The sequence below is a fragment of the Giraffa tippelskirchi genome, chromosome 5, assembly GCF_054371585.1.
Source record: "Giraffa tippelskirchi isolate mGirTip1 chromosome 5, T2T-mGirTip1v1.2.pri, whole genome shotgun sequence".
In the NCBI taxonomy this organism is placed as follows: Eukaryota; Metazoa; Chordata; class Mammalia; order Artiodactyla; family Giraffidae; genus Giraffa; species Giraffa tippelskirchi.
This window is the reverse complement of record NC_137279.1, coordinates 135,880,815-135,904,911: the sequence shown is the minus strand read 5'-3', so window position 1 is coordinate 135,904,911 and position 24,097 is coordinate 135,880,815. Positions and strand designations below refer to the sequence as shown.

General features: G+C 41.4%; 2 protein-coding genes across 9 annotated transcripts in view; both read right to left on the bottom strand.

The window, feature by feature from the left end:
• The window catches only part of MCOLN2 (mucolipin TRP cation channel 2), a 61,013-nt gene extending 46,986 nt beyond the window's left edge, over positions 1–14,027 (bottom strand). Inside the window, exon 1 of one of the 2 annotated variants that reach the window (XM_081490059.1) lies at positions 13,868–14,027. In XM_081490059.1, coding sequence (XP_081346185.1) covers positions 13,868–13,944 — 77 coding nt within the window. In that variant the 5' untranslated portion in view covers positions 13,945–14,027. Of the gene's footprint in view, positions 1–12,854; positions 12,980–13,867 lie in introns of those variants that run through there. The other variant, XM_081490060.1, reaches the window with a different exon arrangement.
• Positions 14,028–22,456: 8,429 nt separating this feature from the next.
• MCOLN3 (mucolipin TRP cation channel 3) overlaps positions 22,457–24,097 on the bottom strand; it is a 37,233-nt gene continuing 35,592 nt past the window's right edge. For all 7 annotated transcript variants that reach the window (XR_014053569.1, XM_081490057.1, XM_081490053.1 and 4 more), the window contains one exon: positions 22,457–23,823. Coding sequence is in view for 6 of the 7 variants with exons in the window: in XM_081490057.1 (XP_081346183.1) it covers positions 23,689–23,823 (135 nt within the window). In the remaining variant the exon portion in view is untranslated. The remainder of the gene's footprint in view (positions 23,824–24,097) is intronic.

The following is a 24,097-nucleotide window of genomic DNA, read 5'->3' as shown; positions in this document are numbered from 1 at the left end:
CCTCCCTCTCTCAGCAAACACATGTAGACCTCTCTAGATGCTCATCCTGGGACTTGGGGAGCTCCAACAAATAGCTTATAAAACACATGGACCAACAGGTACTAAAACATACCAGGCCCACAAGGGAACCAAGCAGCACGAAACAGTCTAACCTGGAAACAGCAGAAACAGAGCCAAGCATATCGGAATCAGACACAGGTTAAAAAACAACCACAGTTACCATATTTAAAGACACATATAGGTTAAAATATCTATAAGAAAAACTTGGGAAAAACAAACTAAAAAAACTTTCAGAAATGAAAAATCAATGACCAAAACGGAGTCTCATTTCAAAAGAATAGGAAGACTTTTTAAATGTGTTTTCCCTGCACCTGCTATAGTTACCTCCTGATTCCATCTAACCAAATTACTGAGCACTTGCTGTGCTGAGCGACTGTCCTGGGTGCTTAGAACATAAAGATAAATAGGTTCCCTGAAGCTCAGATGCTCAGCATCCAATAGGAGAGACAGACTTGTTAACACAAATGTGTAAGTTATCAATTAGCTCAGTGGATGCTGTACCATATGGAATCTAGAAAAATGGTACTGATGAACTTATTTGCAGGACAGAAATAGAAATGCAGACACAGAGAACAGACTTGGGACACAGCAAGGTAGGAAAGGAGAGGGGGGGATGAACTGAGAGAGTAGAATTGAAGCATATATTAATACATTACCATGTGTAAAACAGATAGCCAATGGGAAGTTGCTCTACAACACAGGGAGCTCAAGCCAGTACTTTGTGACAACCTAGAGGGTGGGATGGGGTAGGGAGTGGGTGGGGGAAGGTTCAAGAGGACATATATATACTCATGGCTGATTCACATTGTTGTATGGCAGAAGCCAACACAATATTGTGAAGCAATTATCCTCCAATTAAATAATAAATTTTTTCAAAAGAAAAAAAAAAGTATCATGGAAGCAAGGGAGACGGATTCAGAAAGCCAGAGAAAGAATCCCATTACGTGTCCTAATACATGGAGTGGCAGATGCTACAGGGCTCTTGACAAGGAGCTTTAAGGGAAGCATTTCTAAGAATAAGGTGGCATCTTAACTGTGCCTGAGAGCCACAGCCTCCAACAGGAACCTTCAGACCCCTGAGAACACGCCTGTGGAAGCCTTACGGGCTTTAGCGTTAACCACCATCACTTCAGTGGCTCCGTGCAGCTAATGTATTCATCCTGATGATTCACAATGTCTTTTCACTTAATAAAATGAAAAGGGCATCTGAAAAGTTGTGCTAGCACCCTGAGAATAAGGCCATGGAAACTCCTCCCTAGAACATACCCCCGGCCTCCAGTGTGAGAAACCCTATACTGAAGAAAGAGGAGGCTGCTTTCTGGAAAACAGTGGTGGAAATACAGGGGCAGTAGGTCAAGTGCTTGGTGAATACCTGTGAGCCAAACTCTGCCAGAGACATTTTCCTGCCTTCCAGGAGCTCAGTCCAGTGGAAGAGAGAAATGTGAAGAGATAAGAGTACAGTAAAATGTGTTAAGTGCTCTAATTGCAGTGTGCATTGAGGGCCCTAGAACAGACAAAAGAAAACCGATGCAGCCCAACTGCTCCAAGAGGCTTCAAGAAATTCTTCCAGCTGCTGGTTTCCTCAACTAATATGGCCACTAAATGTTCAAGAAATGGTCATTGACATTAATATTAAACTAAGAAAACTAATTAAAAAGATAAGTTTTGGGCAAGAAAAAAAAAGGCAAAGTACCAGATAATGATCATGGGGATCACTCGTGGTGTTAAATTATTCACACTCCTGTATCCTTCCTGACACATTTCACTGAGGTAGACAACAGGGCTTCCCTGATGGTTCAGCAGTAAAGAATCTGCCTGCCAGTGAAGGAGATGTGGGTTCAATTCCCAGGGAGGGGAAGATCCCCTGGAGAAGGAAATACAACCCACTGCAGTATTCTTGCCTGAAAAATCCTATGCATAAAGGAGCCTGGGGTGGCAAAAGAGTTGGACACAACTGAACACACATTTAGAGAATAACTGCTAGCACTATGAATAACTGCATAGCACTCCTAGCACCATGAAGAATAGAAAGAAAAATGAAAAGGGTAGCATGAAAACCTTTCCCCTCCAGCATACAGGAGCCAACAGTTGAAATCCAGGATGTGCACAGGATGTACACTGGTAGAGGCACATGTATGCTTAGTTGCTCAGTCGTGTCCCACTCTTTGTGACCCTGCCAGGCTCCTCTGTCCATGGGATTCTCCAGGCAAGAATACTGGAATGAGTTGCCATTTCCTCCTCCAGCTGGTCTTCCCGACTCAGGGATAGACCCCAGGTCTTCTGCATCTCTTGCACTGGCAGGAGGATTCTTTACTACTGAGCCACCTGGGAAGCTAGTATTAGTCAAATATGATCAACTAATGACAGAATGATAGAAATACAGAAAAGAATATTAATGATACTTAGGTTAAAAAATTCTGGTATCTCAAGGAAAATGCAAATGTGTAAGCTTTCTAAACTCTACATTTCTGAAGGCTCTTTCTTGCCCTACTCTTCTCAATTTGTGGATTTTCCCTAGTTCTCTAGTAGGTAAAGGGTTTTAAACATAGGGCATGCATATGACCATATTTTAAGGCAATCATATGACCAAGGGCAATTCCAACTTTAGCAAACAACAGCCAAAAGAGTTTATGGAAGCTTGAAGTTTTGAAAAATAACAAAACAGAACAAATTATCAGCAATTCTTAACCTCGCTAGGATTGTAAACCCCCAAGGAACCTGTGAAGGTTTTTGGCCTTTGCCTTGGAAAAATCCATGTATCAGTTCCAGTGATGTTACCTTGTTCCCATGAGCACAATTTGCTCAGTAAATATGCTAACCAGCTCAGTCTGCTACTTCCTTTCAGCTTGTAAGGCCCTTGCCCTACTCAAAAAGAGGTATGAAAGTTTGTTTTCTACTGCAGTGACCTCCAAAGTGGGGTGCAGACACACAAGGCAGGTATGCAAGACTGTCCACTGGGATAACAGTGGAGAAGACAGGGCTAGGGCTTCTCACTGTATTAACCAAGCAAAGAGAAGTTAAGATTTACAAGTTTCAGTGTATGAATTATACACCTAAGATACCTTCACATGGTCAGAAAGTCAGATGCATGTATTTTGCTGAAGTACATGAGGCAATATGGTGGGAGAGTGCAGGTTCCCAGAGCAGGTGGTGCCCTAACTTGGTTGCAGCACATTCCCACTCGTTAGGGTTTATATGAGCCCACTTAAGCATTTGTTGGAGTATATTATCCACTTTAGTTAATCCCCGTAAAATGAGCAAGGGAATAAAGATTCTTGCAAAATATCAGATTCCTTGTAAAACTCATGTAAATCTAAATTTACATTAAGAAAATGGGAGAGCTAACATTTCCCTAAAACAACATTTGTTGGCCATTAATTTAAAAAAAAAGATGAAATGGAAATCTGATCTGAAAAGAAGTTGGGAAATAAATAGATTTATCAAGAGAGTATTTAAAATGCTAACAAAATCTACTATTGTTACATGATGAACCTGGCCCTAAGTGTATATATTGTACCCTAAGACATTATATAATGATGTTATGAATGATAATCATACCATAAAGTCACTGTACTTAGCAATTCTTTTTAACACCCTCATCAGTCGCATCCTTTAAAATGCTCATTTTACCTGTCTTATAGTATATATGGTTTCAGTTCAGTTCAGTTGAGTCACTCAGTCGTGTCTGACTTGTTGTGACCCCATGGACTGCAGCACTCCAGGTTTCCCTGTCCATTACCAACTCCCGGAGCTTACTCAAACTCATGTCCATTGAGTCAGTGATATCATCCAACTATCTCATCCTCTGTCGTCCCCTTCTCCTCCCACCTTCAATCTTTCCCAGCATCAGGGTCTTTTCAAATGAGTCAGTTCTTCGCATCAGGTGGCCAAAGTATTGGAGTTTCAACTTCATCATCAGTCCTTTCAATGAATATTCAGGACTGATTTCCTTTAGGATTGACTGGTTGGATCTCCTTGCATTCCAAGGGACTCTCAAGAGTTTTATATAGAATATATAAGTAAATATCCATTCAGAGAGAGTAGATGTTCTTTTAACTAATGGGGATAAGTTATCAAAAATATTTGGGATGATTTCTCAAGTGTTTCAGAGCTGCAGTTCCACCTGAGATGTGGTTGCTCTTTTGTTATTCCAGCTGATGTTGAGAGAAATTGATGTCTATTCCTCTGGCTCCAACAAATAAATGGAAAATAACACTGACAGGCAACCCTTCCCCTATCATATCTATATAGATATCATGTATCATGCAGCAGTACGAGAAGAATGTTTTTGCTGACTCACAACTAGTACCTCCTAGTCACAGAGGATAGGGCAGGGGAAGCAGGGTGAACTAGTTCCCAAATCTATCCTTCTTCCTGCATCCTCATCACAGTGAACAGTACTACCAGGCTGCCTTCCAGGAACTGACATCTCTGTAGCTCAATTCCCAAATCTATCCTTCCTCCTGCATTCTCATCATAGTGAAGAGTACTACCAGGATGCTTTCCAGGAACCGACATCCGGGTAGCTCTCCAGGATCTGGTCCCACTGTTATTTCCCCCCTTAACTTAATTGTGTACATAATTTTAAACGGACTACAATGAACCACATTCCTGGTTTCTGCCCCTTAGGGACAACCACTTTTATTTGGGTTTTTGTTGTTGCTATTTACTTTAATATTTCTAAATAATACTATTCCATAATTTTTTTCTCTTTAGGATATTATCAATTTATATCCTACTGAGGGAAATAAGGATTTAGCTCTTATAGTTGCCCCCCACCAGGCAACATACACAGTTTACCTCCCCACATCTTCCCAACAAACTTTTAATAAAAATTTTGGATAAATTGACATTCAGAATGTATGAAGTGAATATGCAAATACTCTTTAGAGTTGAGCCATCAGTACACTGTGATTTTACATTCTCACTTACAAGATTTTCTCTCTGGAGTTAATTGCCTTTTTCCTCATTTGCCTAGTTTTCCACATACCAACCAGGGCTTTAGCATCAAACTCAGATGGATCTGCCAGCTCCTTTCCAGTACAGTCAGCCAAGCTGGGCATCCTGTCAATTCTCTTCTCCTCCAGAGATATCATTCCTGTAGCCTTCATCCTCCTATTCCAACTACATGTGTTTTAATTACTCAGTCGTGTCCGACTCTTTGCAATGCCATGGACTGGGGCCCACCAGGCTCCTCTGTCCATGGGATTCTCCAAGTAAGAATACTGGAATGGATTGCCATTCCCTTCTCCAGGGGATCTTCCCAACCAAGGAATTGAACCCAGGTGTCCTTCATTGCAGGCAAAGTCTTTACCATCTGAGCCACCAGGGAAACTCTCCAGCTACATGGGTTGCTTTCTATTCAGTTTTCAGGGGCCATCAGTTTGGAAATTCTCTTCGCCTCCTTCCCAAATTGGATTCCACATTTCCTGGATTCCATCTCCACCTCTTTCTTTGCTCCCTCATTTTTGTGGAGAGTAGCATTCAATCCCTTCCTGGGAGAGGAAGTCTGAGATCCCCCAGGACAGACACTATTTGTTGCCATCCACTATCTATTCATTCTTCCCCTCTTCCTGATTTTGAGGGCAGGAATGCATGTATACCGAGGACCGAATAATTCAATATTAGAGCTAGATTTTTGTTTCCTAGTTGCACACCAAGTCACCTGGGGCACCTCAAAAGTACTGATACCCTGCTTCTCCCCTCAGAGATTCTGGCCTGATTGGTGTGGATACAGCCTGAGCATTGGGGCTTTCAAAAAGCTCTGCAAGTGATTCTAATGTGCTTCCAGTTTGAACTCCTTACCTTAGAGATTACCTGTTCATATTTCTTCATTTCACAAATAAGGCAACTAACATGCCCAGGGGTTGCAATTTGACCCCAGCTATAAAAATCCAATTTAGAATAAGACTCAGATCCAAGAATCCCATAACAATCCTTGTCCACTGTTCCTTCTTGATCCCTAAATTAGTATTTCTTAATGAGCAATGGCCTATAAGATGGTCAGGAATGAAGGGAAAAAATGGCGTATTCAAATAAACTAATGTTTCCAACATAATTTCTCTTATTTGAAAGTGTGACAATCTGGCAGACCACAGCAAATGCGATAAATTTAGGAGACTTCTAAATGGTCATGTTATTGAAATGAGAAGGAAAAAACAAATAAAGACATGTGATGGAATGAACCCAGAATTTAATGTTGTCGAGGTACTTTTGTGCTTCAGATTCTCTAGAGCAAACACTGGGTTTCCATTCTGAACCTGCCCAGAGGGAACCATCTCCTGCTGCAGATTCCATGGCCACTTCTCAGGCCTCAGCTTGCTGGCTCAGCAGCACCTGATCCAGCTCACCACCTGGAACAACCTCATCTCTCCACGTCTAGGACACCCCACTGTCCTCGTTTTCTCCCTCCCTCACTGAGCTTCTCTGAGTCTCCTCTACTGGCTTCTCTTCCTTCTGACTTTCAGGTGCCAGAGTGCCTCAGGACACACAGCCCAGGGCTCTTCTATCCTCTCTTCCAGAAGAGTTCATGGAGTCCTGTGGCTTTAAATACTATCTACATGATATGGACTTTCACATTCGCATCTCCAGCAAATGTCTCTCTCAGACAGACTCCCTTAGCCAACTTCTTCCTTGAAACTTCACCCACATGACTAATAGTTTCCTTGTACCAACCCTCCACCTTCTTCTCTGCACATCTGTTCAACGCCATGATTACACACATCCATCCAGATGTTTCAGGCGCAAACCCTCATTCTGTCAGTGCTCTTCCACACTGGCTGCACAGTCATCATCTGGGGATTTTTTAAAGGTTTCAGTGCCAAGACATTCTGATTTAATTGGTGACCAGGTATAAGCCAGGTGGAGCTAGTGGTAAAGAACCCACCTGCCAGTGCAGGAGACAAGGGACACAGGTTCGATCCCTGGGTCGGGAACATCCCCTGGAGGAGGGTATGGCAACTCACTCTAGTATTCTTGCCTGGAGAACCCCATCCACAGAGGAGCCTAGTGGGCTACAATCCATAGGGTCGCAAAGAGTCGGACACGAATGAAGCAACTTAGCACACACACAGGTATAAACTGGGCATGGTGATTTTGATAAGCTTTCCAGGTGATTCTAACATACAGCAAAGTACAGGAACTTTTGCTCCAGAGTCACACTTTGATTTCTCCTCTTCTTCAACCCTCACACCTACCTGAGCAAGTCTTCCTTCAAAACACAACGTGTTTTTCTCTCTGCACCCACTGCAGACTCCCTGGTCCCAGCATCATCATCCCTCACCAGAAAACTATGCCAGTTTCCCAATTTCCCATGTAGTAGCCAGAGGAGTACTTCTAAAAGTGTAAGGCAGACATCACTCCTCTACCCTGTGGAGGCTTCCCCCTGCTCTCAGACTAAAATCCAGCCCTCTTGCCATGGTCTGAAATTTCCCTGCCCATTCCTCCTCATACCCTCTCTTCCCCTTCCTCACCATCCCACTATACCTCCCTCCCAGCTCTGAGCATGTGCAGTTGCCACTTCACCTACCCTACTGCCATCCCCCCAACTCGCCACACATCCAGATCCTTCTCACTTTCACTTCTTACTCAAGCAACACCTCTTCGGAGTGGGCTCTTTGATCACTTTGTTAAAATAGGACTTCTCCACAGCCTCTCTCATCACCTAATTTCCTTCATACCTGACTTTGAAATCTTTGTTTTGGTCTTCCCTACAAGAGAACTTCATGAAGACCCAGTCTTGCTTATGACTATATTCCCAGCATACAGCAGACTACGTAACACATGATAGATGCTCAGTGAATATTTTTTGGAAAAAAGAAATGAGTCAGTGAAAAAAGATGACAATCCTAATTGTGTGAACTTTTCCTTGGCCAGCACCCATTAAGATCAAATAATAATAACAATAATAAAATAACAACAAATGAAATAAAAAATCTAATAGAAAATCTAAAATAATTGATACAAAAAATTAAATTTAAAATATACTGAAAATATCTTAGCCAAGATACATTAGAGGGTTTTAGGTAGTTTAGTTGCTTGGTTTGCTGATAAAAAACCTATTTTGTTTCAATTAATATTCCTGAAGTCTGTCCAAAGAATGCATTATTCAATGAATTGTTATGAAAACTTGTGATCCACTGGGGAGAGAGAAAGCTAGAGTCCTCCCTCAAACCAAATGCAAAAATAAAACTTAGGCACATTCAAAAAATAAAGGTGATAGAAGCATAAGATAGAATTTTTTAAATATAATTTAACATGCCTCTCTAAGTATGAGAAAGTTCAGAAGCCAATGAAAATGACAGATCTTAACACAAAAAGTTATGACTTCAAGAAATTATAAAGACTGGGGAAAAAAATGTTTACATTATATTTAAACAGGCAAAAGCTTACTATCCATTACCTGTAGAGAGCTCCAAATTATTAAAAAGGGAAGGTCAATTCAACACTTTTCCTGTTACATATAAAGGATTGGAACAGGCCAATGGTCATTTAACAGCAAACTTACTAACAGTCACAATAGTTAAAATTTATTTTCAATTTTATTTATCAATAACACACACAAACCATTTATTGAAAGGAAATGTAAAGAAGGACACTTGGCAGTAGAAGAGAATGAGATCAGAAGAGTATCTGTGATCTTGGAATTAAAACTCTATGGATTTATATTACAAGTGTTTAAATAACTGGTCAAAAACATGGTTACAAAAAACATTCACTGCAAACCTCTTTGTAACTCTGTATTGACTTAAAGATGTCTACGACATACTGTTAGATTTCTTCAAAGTTACAAAATAAACATATCGAGATCTCATTTTTCCAAAAATGTGGATATTTATTGCTATATGTAGACATTTAAAAAGTCTAAAAGTGCATAAACCATCAAAAAAATTTTTAGTCATCTCTGTGAAGTAGTATCATAGGTAATCTTAATTTTCTTCTTCAAGTTTTCCATATTTTCTTGATTTGGGGTGATTAACATGAATTCTCGAGTTATCATACTGAGTTAAAATAAGCTATTTCACAGAGTCTAATAATACATATCAGGTAATCCAATATTTCCCTGCCCTTAGTTTGTGAGCAGTGGATAGGAGGAGGAGAATCAGGGGAAGTAAATGCAGACTAAAATTCAGGGTTTCTACAGCAATGATAATGCTGACCCAAGGGTGAATGTCCTAGGAAATCTGGCAGATGGAAGATTTTAGCCCAATCCCAAACTTCCACATGGGTTTTTTTTTTTTTTTTCTACTCTAGTTCCTACAATGAACTTATTTTCTCAAGATTTGCTAACCTCAGAAGAGAGAAAAAGAGAAAGATGCCCAGATAGCTCAGGCTCTGGGGTAGTTGGACTCCAATTAAAGTAAGTTTAAAAAAAAAAATTCAAAGAAAGAAACCATACTTACTTTCTCAGCACTCAAAACAAAAATGACATGGTCATTCTAATTCTGAGAAATACCCGGAAAACAGACTAGGGGCTTTTCGTTTTCCTGTAGAGTCACCCATAAAAGATGAGCATGCTACAACTTTCAGGAATTTCCCTAAAGACAACTGTGCCACCAAGTTTCCATAAAATCATCTCCCATCATCACTTTGCTGCCTCAAGTCAGCAGGAAAGCAGAACTAGGGCTTGGCATTTTCAAAGTGCTTGTTCTGAACATGGGTTCTGAAAACACAGCCTGAAGAATCAGCTCTCCATGTCAGAGAGAAAAGCAAAGCAAAACTCCATTTCTAAGCAATACAGGATTCCAAATGCAGTGAAAGTTGGAAAAGATGACTGCAATTACACTATTGCCTACATTTTGCTTTCTCTAACATTTTCAGTAAGTGCTTGATATAACAGGGTCATGCTGATGACTCTCCCTAAGAAGAAGGAACATTAAAAGAAGTAATAAAGTTATAAATAAAGTTATAATTGGGCTTCCTTGGTGGCTCAGAAGTAAAGAATCTGCCTGCCAATGCAGGAGGCACAGGTTTGATCCCTGGGCTGGGAAGATCCCCTGGAGAAGGAAATGGCAAGCCACTCTAGTATTCTTGCCTGGGAAATCCTGTGGACAGAGGAATCTGTTGGGCTAGCGCCCATGGGGTCACAAAGAGTCAGACACAACGACTAAACAGCAACAACAAAGCTATAATTTATCATTTATCAATTTATCATCCTCAAACAACGGGATGAGTTTACCGTATCTTTGGACAAGCCCACCTCAGTGCCATTTGAGGAGACCCTAGATTCACGTTATCTCTAGCAACTCCCTCTCGTTGCTATAGATGATAGGATTTTTTTTTTAAAGCCCACCCTTTAATCTGTGGGTCTTCCAAGGACAATTTTCCAGATTCTTTAGCCTCACCAGTCACCAACTCTTATCTGATAAATGTTTCAGGCTAAGATCACTAGATGTATTCAAGGGGAAATAACAAAACACAAGCTTCAAAGGAGAAAAAAGGAATCAGTCTTCCCAGCTGAGGGGGAATAAATGTCTATGGGCCACATGTCCGCAAAGCTCTCCTCACACGGGGAAAAGGAGGTGGGGCCCAAGCTCAGAACAGAGTAAAAGCTCAGCTAGAGGCAGGCTGGGGAAAGTGGGAAGGAAAAACCCTGCATGACTGCCAAAGCAAACAAATAGGTAAACAAACCAAAACATGGCTTTACACATTTGGTACTGAGAAGAATATTGCAGTTTGATATAGAAAATGAAGTCTGGAAATAAAATTACTTTTCTCTATGAAGCTCAGAACACATGATGTAAGAACTCACTGAAGGGTGATCTCATTCTTAGGAATAGACACCTGGGGCTTGGACTCCGAGCCTCAGCTAAAGAGAACAGCCCAGTCTCAAAAGAAGATTCCACTTTTAACTTTCAGAGCCAAAAGGGTTTTCTTTGGCCACTAGAAAAATTGTAGCCACAAGAACCGACCTGTTTTTCCACTAAATTTCAAGAATTATCTTATTCTAGGTTTCACTTCACGGATTGAGACCTAGTCAAAGAGATTAGCTGACATATATGATCACCCCTGACTTTCAGTTCTGTATTCTCTGCCACTTTGTACATTACTTGTCTCCCCATTCTTCCTACTTGCTTCATTAAGACATTTCACATGTATCATCTTACTGTTAAAAACATTTTTGATATGCCCCTCCTTGGGAGAAAAGGAGGAGCATGTGGCCTCCTCAAACACTTCAGCAGGATTTACCAGCTTTTATGTGCAGGAGAAATTTGCACTATTATGATGGCCTCTGCATGAAAATGGTCAGGAGATGTGTGGGAAATGTGCCTGTTTTTAAAGGGTCCAAACCACAGGGCCTGATTAATGGCAGGTTTACTAAAGCAGGCTTCCCCGATGGCTCAGCAGGTAAAGAATCCACATGCAATGCAGGAGATGCAGAAGACTCGGGTTCAATCCTTGGGGTGAGAAGATCCCCCCAAGGATAAAATGGCAACACACTCCAGTATTCGTGCCTGAAAAATCCCATGGACAGATGAACCTAGCAGGCCACAGTCCAAAGGGTGACAAAGAGTTGGACATGACTGGGCGAATGAGCACAACACTAAAGTATAAACGAGAGTTCACAGTAATGGGAGTTTAACTTCTCTTAAAGTATGAAGAGGAAGATGAGCTAAAACCTCAATCAGAAGGAGATACCAGGTTCCCCCAAACTTGTGCTGTGTGGTTAGTGCATCACAGAGATGATGAGCATCTCTGTGGACACACACTTCTGATGTGTGACTTTCACACCCCACCTCTGCAAGAGCCATATAGTTAATCCCCTCGACATAACACATCAGAATTTGCATCCTAACATCTATAGATAACCTTCCTACTTCTTTCTTACTGATTGCACCTTCCATTCTGTTTGAGATGAAACAAAATCCTCTGTGCCTCTGGTACTGTACAACCGAACATATATATATTTCAAATTAGAATCCCTTCAAAACTTATTTATGTGTGCACCCAAGGGTGTGTTCTCTAACAATGGGAGTTTCTGAAGATACTCACTGGACATGATAAAACCATTTAATTCCTGAAGGAAATATGCTAAGAAAAAAACTAAAGTGAACTTAAGAGATAAAGATTATATACAACATACCCATCGTAAGCACAAGTCTGTTTATCAGCCTAAGCAAAACATAGTAAATAAACCCAAGATCAACTTGCTCCCTACGTTTACAACAGGGATTTTAGGGCTATGGTAAATGGAAGCAGTATTTAATTTCTATCCATCTGCTTTATTAAAAATAAACACTCAGCATTAAGACAGATAGTTTATAAATTACATGTGTGCATGCGAAGTTGCTTTAGCTGTGTCCAACCGTTTGTGAACCTGTGGACTGTAGCCCACCAGACTCCTCTGTCCATGGGGATTCTTCTCAAGAATACTGGAGTGGGTTGCCATGCCCTCCTCCAGGGGATCCTCCCAACCCAGGGAACAAACCTACCATTTTCTGCATTGGCAGGCTGGTTCTTAACCACAAGTACCATGTCGGGAAAGCTCCTATAAATTACGTGATACTCAGTTATTTCGATGTGACATTCACAGGTATCAAGTTGTCAAGAAAAGCTGCACCAAAATGTGGTCATCTACTTCAAAATTGGTCCGAAAAAGTCTAAAAAAATTCATACCAGAATTACTTGGAATTAGGTAAATACTTATCTGGACAGCACCCAGAGATGAAGTAAATCCTCCCCACGAATTCTGGCTTTCCTTGCTAGCATTAAGTTCATTTGTAATAATATGGAGAGCACCACGCAGGATAGTCAGGAATGTTTCCGCACTATTTTAAGAAAATTTAACGACCTACCATTGTATTTGTTTTGCGATCATTAAAAGGGGAGCGGAGGCCTGTTTGTCCGCACCTCCCAGGCTCAGCTGCACGGCTGGGTGGTTGGAGCTCTGACCAAGAAGGTGGGGCCCCCTGGCAAAGCCACGGGTCTAAACTGTACGCCTTTTCATACAGGCAGAGGAACTGGGGTTAACCACACTACAACCCTCCCACCTGAGGAAAAGGCCTGTTTGTTCCGGAAGGCAAAGCCCAGCCTGGTTTAACTAACTGCAAGCAGTAACTATAAGCAAGGCAGCAAGAAAGCTCTAGTCTAGAACAGGAAAGTCATCTACTTGATGAGGATTTCTTCAGAGTCCAGTATCTAGAAAGACACAGCTCAGGCGCCTCATCTGACGGTTAACCTGAAAACACCTGATCTTTCCTCCGGCTTCCAGGCCTGGGGAAAAGGATAGGGCTGCCCGCCCATGCCTGCGCCTTCAAAAATTTCCACCACTCTCGGGGTTTAGAGCAGGAGAAATAGTTCAATGCACGCATTTCGGCTTTGCGGGACCGCCTCCCCTGAAGTCAGACCCCTCCTAGGGGGCCCCCTCCCCTTAGCCCCTTTCTTACTCTTCCACCAGCCGCCCGGTGCGCGCGGACCCGGGTCGGAGAGCAGGCACACCGAGTCGCGGGGTCGCTCGGGCGGCGCCGGCGGCTGGGTCACCAGGCTGGTGGGCGTACGCCTGGGGGAGAGGGGCGCGTGGCCAGGCGTCCCGCCCCGCCGCGAGTCCCCACCTCCGCCTGGTCTCCAAGCTCCCGGCTGGGGCACGAACGGAGAGCGTCTCAACTTGGTGTCCTGGCACTTTTCCCGCGCGAGCCGGCCTCTCCGAGCCCCCGGCCGCGAGGCTCGGGAGGTGCGAGATAAAGCAGAGGTGCGCGCGCCAGGAAACCCAAGGAGGAGAGCAGCCCGGGGAGGGGGTGGCTGTGGATCCCCTGAAGAGCGACCGCAGGATGGAGGGGGCCCCCACGTCGATCGCCCCTAGGGTACTGACCTGCACTGGGGCCCCTGGGACGGACCTGAGGCCCTGTTCCACTTCGGCAGGTCCAGCGCCTCCGCGTCGCGAGCCATGGTGCTGCCCCGAACGGCGGGAGAAGGAGGCCTCCTGAGTGGCTGCCGGGCGGTAGTGCGGAGGAGAAGCACCTTCGAAAGAGGCGCTGGCAGTGGAACGCCAGGCAGCCGCCGCGCCCTCCACACCGCCCCCGGGCGGCCGGGCTGCGCACTCCCTCCCCTCCGGGGCGCCTGACTCTATCCTTCCTTGATTTCTGCATTCTTTTGATTCTGACATCTGTCCTTTGACCATTTTAAAAGTCATTTGTATTTTGGTGCGTTCAAGACGCGGGACACTTTCAATGAATGCCAAGCCCAGGGCTGAGCAATGAGGACCCCCAGATAAGACCACGTGCTGATCTGCAGCCACTGTTGATCTACCCTCCCAGAGCTTCTAAGGAGGACGTCTGTTGGAAACGGGACATGAATCTTGGAAAGGAAGGTCACGGTCACTTACCCAAATGCCACTTTCAGCTGAGGGTTATGTTGACTTGGAAGTCCCAACCAGCCAATAGCTTTTTTCCCAAGGGGCCCTATTCTTATTGGTAGCCGCAGGAGCAGCAAAGTCCGAGAGGTCCAGGCTGTTCGAATTAGTAACTGTTTAAGAGGTTTAACTTGGGCAAAGAATATTCTGCCAATATGCATCTCCAGATAGAAGCAGTTGGAAGTAAGTAACATACATAAAGGGTCTCTCCGGTGGCTCAGCGGTCAAGAATCTGCCTGCAGTGCAAGAGAGGCAGGTTTGATCCCTGGATGGGGAAGATCCCCTGGAGAAGGAAATGGTAACCTACTCCAGTATTCTCCAGTATGTCCAGGAAATCCCATGGGCAGAGGCTGGTGGACTACAGTCCATAGAGTTGCGGAGTCAGACACAACTGAAGTGACTGAACATACATAATGTATATAAAAGGATACGTAATTGACCCCCTTGTCCATGGAAAGAAAAGAACTGGACTCAAAAGTTGGGAGTTAAGTCTTGTTTGAGGACTTGACTGAGGACAATAGTCCAGGAAACAACCCATCAGATAGCTCTGAGGAGCTAAGGCATATGTGTATGCTCAGTCACTCCGTTGTGTCTGACTAATGGCATGATCAAAAGCGGGGGTCTGGCTGCTCACAGCTCAAAAGCCAATAAACAGGCCAGGATGGTGGAAAGTTTGCTTTATTTCTGATGCTGTGTCAGATGGGGAAGGGAACACCTGTCCAAAGGCCAGCTCCCCCATCCCCGCATAATCAGGGGCAAGAGCTTTTCCAAACAGAGTGAAAGGGGCTACATGCAAAAACAGTTCACTCAGCTCTAATAGTCGTCTTGAAATTGGTCATCAGAATTGCACTCATCTCACACGCTACTAAAGTAATGCTCAAAATTCTCCAAGCCAGGCTTCAGCAATACATGAACCGTGAACTTCCAGATGTTCGAGCTAGTTTTAGAAAAGGCAGAGGAACCAGAGATCAAATTGCCAACATCCGTTGGATCATCGAAAAAGCAAGAGAGTTCCAGAAAAACATCTATTCCTGCTTTATTGACTATGCCAAAGCCTTTGACTGTGTGGATCACAATAAACTATGGAAAATTCTGAAAGAGATGGGAATACCAGACCATCTGACCTGTCTCTTGAGAAACCTGTATGCAGGTCAGGAAGCAACAGTTAGAACTGGACATGGAACAACAGACTGGTTCCAAATAGGAAAAGGAGTACATCAAGGCTGAATATTGTCACCCTGCTTATTTAACTTATATGCAGAGTACATCATGAGAAATGCTGGGCTGGAAGAAGCACAAGCTGGAATCAAGATTGCTGGGAGAAATATCAATAACCTCAGATAAGCAGATGACACCACCCTTATGGCAGAAAGTGAAGAAGAACTAAAGAGCCTCTTGATGAAAGTGAAAGAGGAGAGTGAAAAAGTTGGCTTAAAGCTCAATGTTCAGAAAACTAAGATCATGGCATCTGGTCTCATCACTTCATGGGAAATAGATGGGGAAACAGTGGAAACAGTGTCAGACTTTATTTTTTTGGGCTCCAAGATCACTGCTGATGGTGATTGCAGCCATGAAATGAAAAGACGCTTACTCCTTGGAAGGAAGGTTATGGCCAACCTAGATGGCATATTTAAAAGCAGAGACATTACTTTGCCAACAAAAGTCCCTCTAGTCAAGGCTATGGTTTTTCCAGTGGTCATGTATGGATGTGAGAGTTGTACAGTGAAGAAAGCTGAGCGCCGCAGAATTGATGCTTTTGAACTGTGGTGTTGGAGAAGACTCTTGAGAGTCCCTTGGACTGCAAGGAGATCCAATCAATCCATCCTAAAAGAGATCAATCCTGGGTGTTCATTGGAAGGCCTGATGTTGAAGCTGAAGCTCCAATACTTTGGCCACCTCATGCGAAGAGTTGACTCACTGGAAAAGACCCTAATGCTGGGTAGGATTGGGGGCGGGAGGAGAAGGGGACGACAGAGGATGAGATGGTTGGATGGCATCACCCACTCGATGGACATGGGTTTGGGTGGACTCCAGGAGTTGGTGATGGACAGAGAGGCCTAGCGTGCTGCAATTCATGGGGTCGCAAAGTCGGACACGACTGAGCGACTGAACTGAACTGGTCTGACCAGTATCATCTTGATTGTTTTAGATACAGTTAATCTTCATTTCCAGGGTGGGTTTGTTTTTGCTTTGAGGCCAGTTCTCAGAATTGTGGTAGCTTACGTCATGGCTACAGTCTAGTCATCATGTAGGTAACTTCTTCCACCTGATAGAAGTTTCAGTATCTATAAGACAGCTCACAGGCTATGGCCCAGAATGTTATCTATAGCCCTTGAGAAGGAACTAAAGGTCCCCCACTATGCTTAATGGCTACATCATTATTATTTGAGTCTCCTCAAGACCATGGTCCGTTTCAATAGGAGGTAGGGGAAGAGCCAGAATGTAATGATCTTAGTGCTTTTATATGTATGAAAAGAATCTGGGGTCACTGACATTTTCCCTTAGATATGTATCTTAACTATCTAGGTGTATCCAAACCCATAAAGCTATTTTTCATCATCCTGAATTCCCCTCAAGGTACACTGTCCATGGCTTGATCCTTTTAGAACTGAAATGGTAGGCAACACTGTTTCTTTACATCTCCTTTTAAAAGTCACTTTCAATAGGCCATTGGGCAAACAGGCCATTGAGCCTGTTTCATTAGAGGTGCCCACTGAGTATAGACAGACTTGGAAGATCCTGTTTGTGTACTCACAGTCCCTGCAGGTGGGTGCAGCAGTGGTGTGGTTCCTTTTTAGAAGAAAAAGAGAGGAAATGTTGCATCACTGTTCTTGTGGGAAGGACGTGGATGCTGGTGTAAAGAGGCAGACTGTAGCTTGGTTGTAGAGTGTTGGAGGAAGTTTATGTTGCAAGTAAGAAATATTATATTTATACAGATATATATCTATATATACAATTTTTATGCTAAAGAATTTTGAAGCCTTTTTAATTAAAAACAAAAGCCACTATAGGCAGCCTAGATGGGACATGGATATGGATGGGAGAATGGATACGTGTATGTATGGCTGAGTCCCTTCGCTGTTCACCTGAAACTATCCTTTGTTAATCGGCTATACCCCAATACAAAATAAAAAGATTTAAAACAAACAAACAAAGCCACTATAAAGGGACAACCCTTCACTTCAAAATGTTAGGACTCCACTAGGAACCACAGTCCCTTGAGAAGGGGACCGTAAACTGGGATAACACTTTTTTATATCAGCAAATTGATATAAACAGGCTCAGATTCAATGGGTCTGCCTGAAATAGGATTTGAGGGTTTGCATTTCTAACTAGAAGATGCTGCTGTTACTGCTGGTCCAGTCATCACTCTTTAAGTATCAAGGTTCTAGGAAATGTTTAAACTGAGTGTTTGAAGGAATTGGGGATGGAGAAGAGGCGGGCAGTGTGAGATTGAAGGATAGTTGGGGTCAGATGGCTGAAAGCTGTAAATATCACACATGTTAAGATATAAATTATTGTTTCTAGGTACCAAATCGTGACCATTCTAAACCAGTAAATTAATTCACAATTGGCATTATGTTTTTCACTTTCAAAAAGGCGCTCTGTTTATGATAAAGATCTTGGCTCATTTCTCACTGTGCAGTAATAGTCATTGTTTTGTGCTATTTTGTTCCTTTCAAATGTCTGTGTTCTGTTCCATATATGACAGTACAAAAAGTTCTGTGCCCTGATTCAAATTTGTAGTGACCAATAAACAAATAACAGAAGATTGTTGCTCAATAATGTACTCTAACATAGAAATTTAAATGTACAAAACTGTTTCTTGAATTTCTCTAGCAGGTTGCCTTCATGTATACTTATGGCTGATTCACGTTGAGGTTTGACAGAAAACAGAAAAATTCTGTAAAGCAATTAACCCTCAATAAAAAGTAAATAAATTAAATATATATACCTTTAAACAAACAAAAACAACTTTCACTGACATTTACAATACTAAAAGGGATTTAAGTAGTCTAGAAAACATGAGACAGACTAATAGTAAAAATTTTCTGGAATAGACAGACAAGAACAATATTCAGTGAAGTTTATGTGGAGAAAACAAAATAGTGGGAAAAATTGGTGCTTTTTATTTACTGTTCACATCCTTTCCAGTTTTTGTTGGTGTGCAGATAGTTTGTACATATTCTAGGTATTAATTCCTTGCCAGTTTTAGATATTGTATTTTCTTCCAGTCTTCACCTATCTTTTAACTTTGTCCATGGTGTTCCTCCTTGGATGGAAGTTAACTTTGATCTTCTGAAACCAAGATTAGAATTTCTTTTTTTTTACAATATTGTGGTGGGTTTTGCCGTACATCAAATATTAATCCTTACGGCTTGTGGGTTTACAATCTTAAGAGTTCTTTCTCTACCCATAGGTCACAAATATTCTTCTGCATTTTCTACAGCATTTTAAGTTTTATCACATGAAAGTCCATTGTACTTCAAATTGGCATCTAGTGAGAGGCAAGAAGGCAGCTCGGGTTTTCTACATGACCAAGTCAGTTTTCAGCAAGCTATCTTATGAATCAAGGGTTGGAAAACTTTTTCAGTAAAGGGCCAGATAGTCAATATTTGAGGCTTTAAAGGGTAAGCTACTGTCTCTGTTGCAACTACTAAATTTTTCCCTTTTAAAGTGAAGGCAGTCACAGCCAATACATAAACAAAAGGGTAACTGTGTCCACATGTCACAAAATATTCTTAATTTTAAAAAATAAGACTTTATTTTTCAGAAGAGTTTGGGGTTCATAATAAAATTGAAGAGAAAGTATTGAGAATCCCATTTTCTCCCTGCCCTCTCACAGGCACAGCATTCCCTACTAGCAACATCACACACCAGAGTGGTACATTGGTGAACTTACATTGACACATCTTCACCCCAAGTCCATGCTTTATGTTAGGATTCACTCTTTCTGTTGTTATCTCTCGGTTTTCACAAGTGTAGAATGACATGTGTCCATCATTACAGCTTCATACAGAATATTTTCACTACTTGCTCTAGACTGAATGTTTGTGTTCCCCTGAACATCATATGTTCATTCCTAATGCCCACTGTGGTGGCATGTGGAGATGAAGGCTTTGGGACATGATTATTAGGTCCTAATGTTTGAGCTCTCATGAATGGGATTGGCACCTTTATAAAAAAAAAAAGGTTACAGAGAGCTCCTTTGCCCCCTATGCCATGTGTTCAGTTCAGTTCAGTCGCTCAGTCATGTCCAACTCTTTGCAACCCCATTAATCACAGCATGCCAGGCCTCCCTGTCCATCACAAACTCCTGGAGTCTACCCAAACCCATGTCCATCAAGTCGGTGATGCCATCCAGCCATCTCATCCTCTGTCATCCCCTTCTCCTCCTGCCCCCAATCCTTCCCAGCATCAGGGTCTTTTCCAATGAGTCAACTCTTCGCATAAGGTGGCCAAAGTATTGGAGCTTCAGCTTTAGCATCAGTCCTTCCAATGAGGACACAGCAAAAACAAACGAAAAAACAGCTGTCTGTGAACCTGAAAGCAGGCTCGGGAACCAAATCTGTCAGCATCTTTATTTTGGACTGCCCGGCCTCCAGAACTGTGAGAAATAAACTTCTGTTGCTTATACACCACCATAAAAATGGTATTCTATCATAGCATCCCAAAAGGATAAAGACACTGCCGTAATAATGCTCTGTGCTCTGCCAATTTATTCTTCTCCTGCCACCCTCTAGCAGCCACTGATATTTTTACTATCTCCATAGTTTTGCCTTCTCCAGAATGTTGTGTATTTGGAATCACACAGCATGTAGCTTTTTCAGACTGGATTCATTCACTTAGTAATATGTACTTAAGGTTCCTCCATGTCATTTCAGGACTTAATAGCTCATTTCAACACTGAGTGATAGTTTGTTACTGAATGTAGCACAGTTTATTTACCCATTTACCTACTTAAGGACGTCTTTGATTGCTTCCAAGTTTTGGCAATTATGAATAAAGTTGCTATACACATCTACGTGCAGGTTTTTTGGTGGACAAAAGTTTTCAGTGCATTTTGATAAATACTAAGGAGCATAATTGCTGGGTTGTATGGTAAGAGTAGTTTTATAAGAAAGTGTCAAAATTTTCTTCCAAAGTAGCTGTACCGTATTACATTCCCACTAGAGACAAATGAGAGTTCCTGTTGCTACACAGCTCACCAACACTTGGTGTTGTCAAGTGTTTACATTTTGGCCATTCTGCTAGGTATATAGTGGTCTCACTGTTGTTTTCATTTGCCATTTCCCATAGACATATGATGCTGAGCACATTTTTATATACTTATTTGCCATCTGTTTATCTTCTTTAGAGAGATGCCTACTAAGGTCTTTGGGCCATTTTTCAGTCAGGTTTTTTGTTTTTTTAGTGTTGACTTTGAAGAATTCTTTATATTTTGTAAAGAAGTCCCTTATCATGGGTCTTTTGCAAACATTTTCTCCAAGTCTGTGGTTTATCTTCTCATTCTTTTGATGGTGTCTTTTGCAAAGCAGAAATTCTTATTTTAATTAAACCTAACATCAATTTTTCCTTTCATGGATTCTACCTTTGATGTTATATTTAGAAAGTTGTTGCCAAACTCAAGGTCATCCAGATTTTTCTATTTCTTTCTTCAGGAATCTTATTACAGTTTTACATTTTACATATACAACTATGATCCATTTAGAGTTAATTTTTTTGTGACAGATGTAAAGTCTATGTCAAGTTTCATTTTCTTGTATATAAATATCCAGTTGTTCCATTTGTGAAAAACTGTCTTTGCTCAACTATATTGCCTTGACTCCTTGTCAAAAAGATTGGTTGACATATTGATGTGGGTCTATTCCTGGCCTACAAAAAGAAATAGACAATCCAATAGGCCTACATCTATGAAAGAAATTGAATCAATAATTAATAATCTTCTGAAGCAGAAAGCACCAATCCAGACGGGTTCACTGGTAAATTCTAACAAACATTTAAGGAAGAAATTATAACAGTTCTCTATAATCTCTTCCAGAAGACAGAAGCAGAGATCATACTTCCTAACTTATTCTATGAAGCTAGCATTACCCTGATAACAAAAAAACATAAAGACATTACAAACAAAAAAGCTACAGACCAATATCTCTCATAAACATAGATGCAAAATCCTCAACAAAAAAGATTAGCAAATTGAATGCAACAACGTATAAAAATAATCAAACACTACAACCAAGTGGGATTTATTCCAGGTATGCAAAGTTAGTTCAACATTCTAAACTCAAACTAATGTAATTCACCATATCAGTGAGCTAAAAAAAAAACACAATATCAATAGATGCAAATAATACATTTGACAAAATCTAATACTCATTCATGATTTTTAAAATTGTCGGCAAACTAGGAAAAGAGAGAAATGCCCTCAACTTGATTAAGAACATCTGTGAAAAATCTACAGCCCATATCTTACCTAATGGTGAGAAACTTAGAAGCTTTCCAGCTAAGATCATGGGGATGATTGCTAAAAATTAGGCCTTGGAGTTGATCACGGATTCCTGATGATAAGAAAGCTTGAACAATCAGGAGAAAGATGTGAAAGTGCCAGGTCATTGGCTGTATTTCCACAGGAAGAAGATAGTGACTTCAGGGCAAAGCAAAACCTCAGAGCACTAAGTCAGTGGTCTCATATTTCCACTGAAATATTACTGCTAATCCAAAAACTTCTCAAGGGGTAAAAAGAAGTATCTGTCAGATAATGAACACAATCTCAAAACACAATGCATTCTAGTAAATTTCAAAAATGATTGTGACACAAATATTAGAACGAAGATAAAAAAAATTCACTTAGAGATTAGATTTCTAGTTTTTTAAAGCCACAGGTACTACAAAAGTTTATATTCATTGCAGAATCTCACATTTTGACACCTAGAGTCATTATTATGAATGTTATTGTGTTAAACAATAAGATTTCAGTGTCTTGAGGTTACCTTCATTTAGCCCTTAAAATAAAAAATTAACAAATCAACTTCCTTGAAAAAAAGAGCCTGCTTTCAGAAAACCTTTATTGCACATCACATCATTGAATTAATTTCTGTTTGAATAAATAGCACACAAAACAAAGACTTTATGTTGTGAAAATCCCTGAAGCTTCTAATCAGCAGTCTGCAAGGAGTGGAGACTTTGGTTTTGTGTCTTTTTAAGGCATACATTTCCCATTTATTTTTAAATTTTGAACTAACTGTTTTCCAAAATATTTTTGATGTCAGTTATAGAACTTCTCCCCATGAAACCGCAATTAGTGACCCTGAAATGCTACTCTTTTCTGTGAGAATGAATGTGCCCCAAGGGACCTGGCGCATCATACACTTTCCACAAGGCTGTGCAAGTATCAATAAATCAATCCTTGCGGGATTGAATATGCATTTGGTATGCACTTTAATTTTCACAGATACATAGAATACTCTTTCAACTTTGTCCTTTAATACTATAGGAAAGGAGAACGTGAGTACCAAAAAATCTGATCTTCTCCAGAAATCAAAACAGTATCAAATAACACTTGTCCTTCAGAACCAAATATGTGACTGTTAGCTGGTGATTTTTTTCTTTCTCATTTTTTCTTTTGAAAGTTAAAGTCACTCAGTTCAGTTCAGTTCAGTCGCTCAGTCGTGTCCAATTCTTGCAACCCCATGGACTATAGCCCACCAGGCTCCTCTGTCCATGGAATTTTCCAGGAAAGAATACTGGATTGGGTTGCCATTTCCTACTCTAGGGTATCTTCCCCACCCAGGGATCAAACCCAGGTCTGCACTGCAGGCAGATTCTTTACCATCTGAGCCACTAATGATTACTGGGTAGACAGCAACTCTCCTGTCTCTCAGATGACCACTGAGAATGGTCCAGGCCAGGGTTAGTGACTTGGCTGACATCAGACCAGGCCCTGTTTCTACTGATGACACAGTCAGCACAGTCAAAATAACTGGAAGCAAGAGTAAAGAAAGGTATGGAAAACATATTCTAAAACTATGGCAAAATAAACAGGACAAGAATCCAACAGTTTCCCTCATCAAAGTGGGTTTTTTTTAAATAAACCTAGCACAAAGCTATAGACGTTAAATATTGTTTTAAAAATATAAACACAGTTCTTGATGAATTATAGTCATCAATTTGCTCAAAATAGTAATCTTCAGACATACTACATCTGATATTAAAATACCCATTTTTATCTCCCAACTCATTTACATAATATATTCCCTCCAGAGCACAGATTAGCCTAACAGCTACTTTTTACAACAGCAGAATATAGATACTGGAGTGTCTTCTTCTAATCGGTACTTTCCAGAATTAGGCAGATCTTTGCACTCTGATATAAATATACGAAGTTCAGTCTCAGGAAAGCCATCTTGTTGGTAATGCTATACAGAAGAATAAAAAAAAAAGTTTTCATTAGTAAGTCCCTTGAGAACAGCTGTATTTCAAATTCAGAGTGGATCATTTGGCTACAGGGGTGGGATGCAAGCTAAGTCGCTTCAGTCATGTCCAACTCTGTGCGGCCCTATGGTCAGGCTCATCTGTCCATGGGATTCCCCAGGCAAGATTACTGGAGTGGATTGTCATGCCCTCCTCCAGAGGATCGTCCCAACCCAGGGACTGAACTTGCATCTCTTACATCTACCTGCACTGGCAGGC